This window comes from Saimiri boliviensis, chromosome 20, assembly GCF_048565385.1.
Source record: "Saimiri boliviensis isolate mSaiBol1 chromosome 20, mSaiBol1.pri, whole genome shotgun sequence".
Classification (NCBI taxonomy): Eukaryota; Metazoa; Chordata; class Mammalia; order Primates; family Cebidae; genus Saimiri; species Saimiri boliviensis.
Genome location: NC_133468.1, coordinates 29,147,813 through 29,157,379, shown reverse-complemented (window position 1 = coordinate 29,157,379; position 9,567 = coordinate 29,147,813). Strand labels below are relative to the sequence as shown.

General features: G+C 46.8%; 1 protein-coding gene across 1 annotated transcript; it reads left to right on the top strand.

The window, feature by feature from the left end:
- The first annotated feature begins 236 nt into the window (after nt 1-236).
- OCM (oncomodulin) lies at nt 237-8,477 on the top strand. Its single transcript, XM_039460609.2, has 5 exons — nt 237-419; nt 1,357-1,424; nt 3,237-3,369; nt 4,908-5,017; nt 8,212-8,477. The coding sequence occupies exons 2-5, from the start codon at nt 1,364-1,366 to the stop codon at nt 8,235-8,237; spliced, it is 330 nt and encodes a 109-aa protein (XP_039316543.1). The 5' UTR covers nt 237-419; nt 1,357-1,363; the 3' UTR covers nt 8,238-8,477.
- The last annotated feature ends 1,090 nt before the right edge of the window (nt 8,478-9,567 follow it).

Sequence of the window (9,567 nt, the reverse complement as noted above, 5' to 3'; positions counted from 1 at the left end):
TGGGGGGGCTTTTCAGCTTGCAGAGCACCCCTGTATGTGTTTGTCTTAGTTCAGGCCACCATCTCCACCTTACCAGGCTTCTAGAACCTTCTCCACACTTTACCAACAGGGTTGGTTTGCAGAATTGAAACCTTAGTTAAGGTTTGTGGAGGTTTTTTTTTTTTTTTTTATTTTACCATTGGCTGTTCCCACCCACATTCCCTTGAGATATAAATAGAAGAAGAAAAAAAAGAGGTTTCATGAGTAAGACAAGACATTTGAGCTACATCCACTTGATCCTTGAAAAGGAAATCTAAGAGGTTTTAACTATCACTTTTTCTAGCCTATATAAGGTAGGTCAGTAAGGTAGCAAAAGCACATCTGTTGTTTTGCTCCTTCAACTCTTTTTCCCGATTCTTCTTGGGGGAAAACCTAAAACGGTGAGTAACTGGTGGGCCCACCAGACCCCAGACTCTTCTTCATTGCATGTATTCCTATTAGGCTCCTGCATGCTTAGGTGCGTAGACTCCTCTTTTCCCATGGCTTTGACACCGGGAAGGATTTTAATCTCTGGGAGATGGCTTTTCATTCTTCTGGTTCCCACCTTTCAGGACAGATAGCATGCCTTCTTCCGCAAAACGTCTGCATGCAGTCCAAACTGTATCCTTTGGTGGAATTTGCAGCATTGCATCTCTCAGGCTGGTGTAAGAAAATGCCAGTGTATTTGTAACATAGTTTATAGCTGCCTATGTAAATGACTGATTATGTAAACATAATTTTTATAAGAAAACAATTGAATCATTCTTTGGGTTATGTTTTAGGGTTTTGCTTTGTTTTGTTTTGTTTCGTTTTTGGCATATATTTAAGGGAAGGCTCTGAGACAAAAGGGGCTGGGGTCTTTTAGGTATCTGGTTTTAATTTGGATACCCTGGTCACTTAATACAAAACAATGCTTATCACATCTTAAAAAGCCTATACAGGCCAGGTGCAGTGGCTTATGCCTGTAATCCCAGCACTTTGGGAGGCTGAGGTGGGCAGATTACCTGAGGTGAGGAGTTCAAGACCAGCCTGACCAACATGGTGAAACCCTGTCTGTACTAAAAATACAAAAATTATCCAGGTGTGGTAGCACACACCTGTAATCCCAGCTACTCAGAAGGCTGAGGCAGGAGATTGAGCCCATGAGGCAGAGGTTGCAGTGAGCCAAGATCGCGCCACTGCATTCAAACCTGGGCAATAGCATGAGACTCCGTTTCAATTAAAAAAAAAAAAATCTAGAGAGGCATACAGTGTCAATGGGCCTGGGAAGGTGTGTTTCCCCTGGTGTGCACGTTCCTGTTTGTGGCTTATCGTACCTTGTTTATTCTGTGTGACCAGGTGGAAAATGAGCATCACGGACGTGCTCAGTGCTGACGACATCGCAGCAGCCCTGCGGGAATGCCAAGGTAGAGGGAAGTGGGCAGGGCAGGGTTTCCTCACACCTTTGCACCTCCAATGAATCAACAAAATATCAAAATGTAGGTAGGCAGTGGGGCATGGTGGCTCACACCTGTAATCCCAGCACTTTGAGAGGCCAGTGCAGGTGGATCATGAGGTCAGGAGTTCAAGACCAGCCTAGCCAAGATGGTGAAACCCCATCTCTACTAAAAATACAAAAATTAGATGGGCATGGTGGCGGGCACCTGTAATCCCAGCTACTCGAGAGGCTGAGGCAGGAGCATTGCTTGAACCCGGGAGGTGGAGGTTGTAGTGAGCTGTGATTGTACCACTGCACTCCAGCCTGGGCAACAGAGCAAGATTCTATCTAAAAAAAAAAAAAAATGTAGGTCAGGCATGGTGGCTCACATCTGTAATCCCAACACTTTTTGGAGGCCAATGTGAGAGGATTGTTTGAGCCCAGGAGTTTGAGACCAGCCTGGGCAACATAGCAAGACTCTGTCTCTACAAAATAAAAATAAATTAGCAGGGCATGTTGGCATGCACCTGTGGTCCCAGCAACTCAGGAGGCTGAGGGGTGAGGATCATTCAAGCCCGGGGGTTGAGGTTGTGGTGAGCTATGATCGCTACACTGCACTCCAGCCTGAATGACAGAGTGAGACTCTGTCTCTAAATAAATAAATAACAGTAAAAATGTGAGCTTGGCTGGAAAATTCATGGAATTGGAGAAGAAAACTGCTATTTATTAGATAAATAAAATTATGGAGATCTGGCATCTGAGCACATGATTACACTTCTGTAAGACAAAACCTTACTAAAAGTGAAAGCAAGAAATCACTGAAGGGCCAGGTGTGGTGGCTCATGCCTGTAATCCCAACACTTGGGGAGGCTAAGGTGGGGGGATCACTTGAGGTCAGGCATTCAAGACCATCCTGGCCAACATGGTGAAACTCCGTCTCTATTAAAAATACAAAAATTAGCTGGGTGTGGTGGTGCATGCCTGTAATCCCAGCTACTCAGGAGGCTAAGGCAGGAGAATCGCTTGAACCCGGGAGGCGGAGGTTGCAGTAAACCAAGATCTCGCCACTGCACTCCAGTCTGGGTGACAGTGAGACTCTGTCTCAAAGAAAAAAAGAAATCAGCCGGGCATAGTGGCTCACACCTGTAATCTCAGCACTTTGGGAGGCCAAGGCAGGTGGATCACCAGGTCAAAAAGATCGAGACCATCCAGGCCAACATGGTGAAACCCCGTCTCTACTAAAAATAGAAAAATTAGCTGGGCATGGTGGCGCCTGCCTGTAGTCCCAGCTACTCTCCGGAAGCTGAGGCAGGAGAATCGCTTGAATACTGGAGGCAGAGGTTGTGGTGAGCTGAGATTGCATCACTGCACTCCAGCCTGGTGACAGCCAGACTCCATCTCAAAAAAAAAAGAAAAAGAAAAAGAAATCGCTGATGGCCATTTAGCCTGTTGGAATCCAGTGATTGCATTTTCTCCTACCAATTAGACCAGGGATGTTGGGGACTTGGATACACAGCCTGTGAAATGGGCTGGGGGCGGCGGGGAGGTGCAGAGGAGAGGAGGAAGGAAAAGGGAAATGGACGAAACCAAGCGGAGGAGGGAAGGCTGGGGTAGTGGGGACAGGGGATGCTGTCACAGAGCCATCAAGTCTTGGCTATCCCAAAATCTTGGAGCAGTTGAGTATCCCTGTAGCTCAGGGATATTGTAGAAGTATTTTTAATCACCTGTGTTTTCAGTACCTTGACGCCAATATAGAATGTGATCCATTGAGTGTCAGAATAACCCTTTCTCTGTTCTTCAGACCCAGACACTTTTGAACCCCAAAAATTCTTCCAGACATCAGGCCTCTCCAAGATGTCAGCCAGTCAGGTGAAGGATGTTTTCCGGTTCATAGACAATGACCAGAGCGGGTACCTGGATGAAGAAGAGCTTAAGTAAGCTTTGTCCTGAGTCTGCCTGGTACCCGGCACTGCTGGGTGGGTCTGGGCACAGTGGGGGCCAGGTTGTTACGTATTTCTTCAGTGGTCAGCCTTGGTGTTGGTCATTCGGTCAAGCATCATTAAAGCAAAGGACATGAGTCAGTTGACCACATATCTACCCACGCAAAGCACTCAACATGGGCAGTGAAGACTGCAGGTGCAAAGATTCTTCTTTTATTTCTTTATTTATTATTGAGACAGGGTCTTGCTCTATCGCCCAGACTGGAGTGCACTAGTGTGATCTTGGCTCAAGCAATTCTCACACCTTAGTCTCCTGAGTAGCTGGGATTACAGATGCATCCCATCACGTCCAGCTAATTTTCATATTTTGAGTAGAGATGGGTTCATCGTATTGCCCAGGCTGGTCTCAAACTCCTGGCTTCGAGTGATCCACCTGCCTTAGCCTCCCAAAGTGCTGGGATTACAGGTGTGAGCCATGGCACCCAGCCACAAAGATTCCTTAGTGTAAAATATTTCCTTTGGCAATTGGAATTTAAAAAACTAAAACATGGCCGGGCGCGGTGGCTCAAGCCTGTAATCTCAGCACTTTGGGAGGCCGAGGCGGGTGGATCACAAGGTCGAGAGATCGAGACCATCCCAGTCAACATGGTGAAACCCCGTCTCTACTAAAAATACAAAAAATTAGCTGGGCATGGTGGCGTGTGCCTGTAATCCCAGCTACTCAGGAGGCTGAGGCAGGAGAATTGCCTGAACCCAGGAGGCGGAGGTTGCGGTGAGCCGAGATCGCGCCATTGCACTCCAGCCTGGGTAACAAGAGCGAAACTCCGTCTCAAAAAAAAAAAAAAAAAAAAAAAAAACTAAAACATGGACAAATGTGGTGGCTCACACCTGTAATTCCAGCTACTCGAAGACTGAGGCATGAGAATCGCTTGAAATCGGGAGGCAGAGATTGCAGTGAGCCGAGATCGTGCAGCTGCACTCCAGCCTGGGTGACAGAATAAGACTCTATCTCAAATAAATAAATGAATGAATGAATGACACTAAAAACTTAAAAATGGGCCAGGCACAGTGGCTGACACCTACAATCCCAGCCCTTTGGGAGGCTGAGGTGGGCGGATTGCTTAAGCCAGTCCAGGAGTTGAAGACCAGTCTGAGCAACATTACAAAACCTCATCTCTACCGAAAATACAATTGTTAGTGGGGCAGGGTGGGGTGCGCCTGTAGTTCCTGCTACTCTGGTGGCTGAGACAGGAGGATTGATTGAGCCCAGGAAGTTGAGGCTGCAGTGAGCCATGATGGCGTCACTGCATTTCAGCCCGGGTGACAGAGCAAAATCCTGCCAAAATGAATAAATAAATAACCTTAAAGATGAAATGCCCACCATGGGTTTCTACAGCTTAAGGAAACCTTTGCTTGCTGAGACCTTAGCTAATTATCACAACTGCTGGAAACAGATGATTTGCTTAAAGGGGAAAAAAAATGTAAACACAGGGATGCATGATCTTTCCCCATCAATCTTTATCATCCTGTAGGTTTTTCCTCCAGAAGTTTGAGAGTGGTGCCAGAGAACTGACCGAGTCAGAAACCAAGTCCTTGATGGCAGCTGCGGATAATGACGGAGATGGAAAGATTGGGGCAGAGGGTATGTCCACACCTGTATGTAGCATAACACACTTTAGGCCAGGCGAAGTGGCTCATGCCTTTAATCCCAGCACTGTGGGAGGCCGAGGCAGGTGGATCATGAGGTCAAGAGATAGAAACCATCCTGGCCAATACAGTGAAACCCCTTCTCTATTAAAACTACAAAAATTAGCTGGACGTGGTGGTGCGCGCATGTAGTCCCAGCTACTCGAGAGGCTGAGGCAGGAGAATCACTTGAACCTGGGAGGTGGAGGTTGCCATGAGCCAAAACCATGCCACTGTACTCCAGCCTGGGTGACAGAGTGAGACTCCATCTCAGAAAAAAACAAAAAAAAAAAAACAAAAAAAAAAACAAAAAAACCCACTCTAGCTCAGAGAGCATCCATGGGGGTTTGGGCTGTGAGATTAAACCGATGTGGCTTAAAATCTCCTTTTCTTAACCTTTTCGAGCCTCAGTCTTCCCATCTGTAAAATGGGACTGAAGTAAGGATGCAAATGATGTGTGCAAAAACCCTGGCATAATGCTCAGTAGGTACTATAGAAGCTGGTCGCAACTGTCATCGTCTGTGAGCTCCAAAATACCCTTCACCTGACCAGGGGACTAGCTAGCCACCTGATAAATTATTTCCAAGGTACTGTAATGCACCTTGCACGTAACGCAAAGAATTTCCACCAGTGGGGTTTGAACCCCTCTAAATAAGGGACAGATTTACATCCTCAGACCAGAGTCCATTGGCTTGCGTAGGGAGGTCTCTTCGTTTTCAAGGATTTAGACCAGGCGTCCCCAAACTTTTTACACAGGGGGCCAGTTCACTGTCCCTCAGACCGTTGGAGGGCCGCCACATGCTGTGCTCCTCTCACTGAGCACCAGTGAAAGAGGTGCCCCTTCCTGAAGTGCAGCGGGGGGCCGGATAAATGGCCTCAGGGGGCCGCATGCGGCCCGCGGGCGGTAGTTTGGGGACGCCTGGTTTAGACAAACATATTTTACTGGACATTAGCCTGCCAAGCAGGTAATATTAAATAGAGAACAAATAAGCCAACCTCATTTATTGAGTCTTCCATAGGCAGAATCCTAGGTTTGAGCTTTAGAAGACACTAGCACAGCTGTAGGACTATTTTCACCTGATTTTGTCATGTTGCTAGTGTGCTTTTTAGCTACTTTGTGCCTGCCAACTCAGGAGAACGTATGGTGGTCCTTCTGGTGGTGCTAATTTGAAATTTAAAACTGCTACATTAGATGCTTATCTAAAAAAAAGCTGGTCAAAATTATACCACTATCACTTACTACATGGGAGTTAATGCAGAGTATATAGATAGCTCATAAAAACAGATTAGGTAAGGGGAAATTGACTTATTTAAACATAACCACGGGCTGGGCGTGGTGGCTCATGCCTGTAATCCCAGCGCTTTGGGAGGCTGAGGCTGGAGTTCAAGACCAGCCTGACCAACATGGTGAAACCTCATCTCTATTAAAAATACAAAGAATTGCAGGGCGCGGTGGCTCACGCCTGTAATCCCAGCACTTTGGGAGGCCGAGGCGGGTGGATCACGAGGTCAAGAGATCGAGGCCACCTTGGTCAACATGGTGAAACCCTGTCTCTACTAAAAATATTAAAAAATAGCTGGGCATGGTGGTGCGTGCCTGTAATCCCAGCTACTCAGGAGGCTGAGGCAGGAGAATTGCCTGAACCCAGGAGGCGGAGGTTGCGGCGAGCCGAGATCGCGCCATTGCACTCCAGCCTGGGTAACAAGAGCGAAATTCTGTCTCAAAAAAAAAAAAAAAAAAAAATACAAAGAATTAGCAAGGCATGGTGGTGGGAGCCTGTAATCCCAGCTACTCGGGAGGCTGAGGCAGAAGAATCACTTGAACCTGGGAGGTGGAGGTTGCAGTGAGCCAAGATCCCACCATTGCACTCCAGCCTGGGCAACAAGAGCAAAACTCTGTCCCCCAAAAAAAAGGATAAACATACCACGAAAGATTTTCGAATAGAAAAAGCTTACCTTTAAATATGAAGCAAATCCCCAGTTTTTTATTTAATCCGTAGCATCCATATCTTGCTATTATTATCCTTCGTTTAGTAACAGAAATTTTGTAGGTAGGTTTGGTCGAGGAAAGTCAGTTTAAAGTCCCATCCTATCAAATGTGTCCTAAAAATGCAATACCCAGCTACAGAATAGAGAGAGAAAATCTCCCTTTTCTGTCTGAAACTGATCAGACAAAAAGTTAAATGTTCGCAGATGGTCATAGGTAATTACACTGAATTCATTCATTGTCAGGGAGAAATGATGGGCTTGACAAATTCTAATTCAAAGGCTTCTATTGCAAAGCTGAAGATGTTTATTACATAAGATTATGCAGGCCAGCTGTGGTGGCTTACACCTGTAATCCAAGCACTTTGGGAGGTCAAGGCAGGCAGATCACCTGAGGTCGGGACCTTGAGACCAGTCTAACCAACATGGTGAAACCCCGTCTCCACTAAAAATACAAAATTAGCCAGGTGTGGTGGTGCATGCCTATAATCCCAGCTACTCGGGAGGCTGAGGCAGGAGAATTGCTTGAACCTGAGAGGTGGAGGTTGCAATGAGCCGAGATCACGCCACTGCACTCCAGCTTGGATAAGAGCAAAACTCCATCTCAAGAAAAAAAAAAAAAAAAAGAATCTGCAGAGAAATGGAACACTTCGGACTCCCTCGAGATGTAGTCATTGATACCCACATTTTTCTTTCTTTTGTGCCCTCCAAGGGGTGCCATGCCCATCATCTGACAATTTCTTCCCTTCCTTTTCTCTTTGGAATCCCCACTCCCTTTTTGTTTGTTTGTTTGTTTGTTTGTTTTTGAGACAGAGTCTTGCTCTGGTTGCCCAGGCTGGAGTGCAATGGCCTGATCTCAGCTCACTGCAACCTCCTGAATTCAAGCAATTCTCCTGCCTCAGTCTCCCGAGTAGCTAGGATTACAGGAATGCGCCACCATGTGCAGCTAATTTTGTATTTTTAGTAGAGACAGAGTTTCTCCACATTGGCCAGGCTGGTCTCCAGGCCCAGACCTCAGGTGACCAACCCACCTCGGCCTCCCAAAGTGCTGGGATTATAGGCGTGAGCCACTGCGCCAGGCCTCTGGAATTCTCATTGACCACGGCATGTCTGTGACGAACCAAGCCACCTCCACTGACCCTGTTCTCACCTCTTCTGTTCTAGAATTCCAGGAAATGGTGCGTTCTTAATACGCCCCAGTCATTGGAGAAAAGAGAGAAAGGTATAGTCACCTGGAAGGATTCCAAAACCCTGGGAATGGGGAAACCCGCATCCTACCCTACCTAATTTGTTAATTTTCCCTGAAAACCTTCTGCGGTTTGCTCATTTTTGGTGGTGGATATGCCCTGATGACTTCTGTAAGCACCCCCACCCCAGTCCCCAAAGGCAATGCCTCTAAAAATCATCCAATAAAGGCAGGCTTCTCATCATCTGCTGATGTGTGGGCGTGTTTTTTTCTCAGCACGACACTCAAGCAAGCTGGGGACCAAGATTTCTGTCCCACCAAGCTCGGAGTGGGCCATGCTGCTGTTACGCTTGAGTGAACAAGGAAATCAGGTTTTAGAGGGTTTTGTTGTTGTTTCTTGAAAGTCACAAATAAATGCCATTGTCAGGCTAGGATTTTTCTCAGCAAATCTTCTAACTCTGAAATTAATAGAAAACAAATTTTTTTCTGAGTCAGAGTCTCATTCTGTTGCCCAGGCTGGAGTGCAGTGGTGCGATCTCAGCTCACTGCAACCTCTGCCTTCCAGGTTCAAGCTATTGTCCTGCCTTAGCCTCTTGAGTAGCTGGGACTATAGGCAGGCACCGCCACACCCCGCTAATTTTTGTATGTTTATTAGAGATGAGGTTTCACCATGTTGGCCAGGCAGGTCTCAAACTCCTGACCTCAAATGATCCACCCACCTTGGCCTCCCAAAGTGCTGGGATTACAGGCGTGAGCCACCGCGTGCAGCCAGTCACTCTTACAGATGTGTTTTCTGCATGTGTTAGACACTTTGCTGTTAATTAAAAGCAAAAGATACAAGACAAGACAAATTATGTGTCCCGAGCCGTCTATGAAGTTAAGAAGAGACTTGCGATTCCAGGTTAGTACAAACGAATCCATTTCCTCTTTATTATTTATTTATTTATTTAGAGACAAGGTCTGGCTCTCCGCTGCCCAGGCTAGAGGGTAGTGGCAATATCTCAGCTCACTGCAACCTCTGCCTCCTGGATTCAAACCAACCTCCCACCTCAGCTTCCTAAATAGCTGGGACTACAGGCATGCACTACCATAGCCAGCTAACTTTTGTATTGTGGGTACAGGTGAGGTCTCAGTACATTGCTCAGGCTGATCTCAAACTCCTGGGCTCAAACAAGCCTTCCACCTCAGCCTCCCAAAGTGTTGGGATTGCAGGTGCGAGCCACCACGCCCTACTTTTTATTGTTTATTAGAGATGGAGGGGCAGCAGGGGGAGGGGTGGGGTCTTACTATATTGCCCAGGCTGATTTGGAACTGCTGGTCTCAAGCAGTCCTCG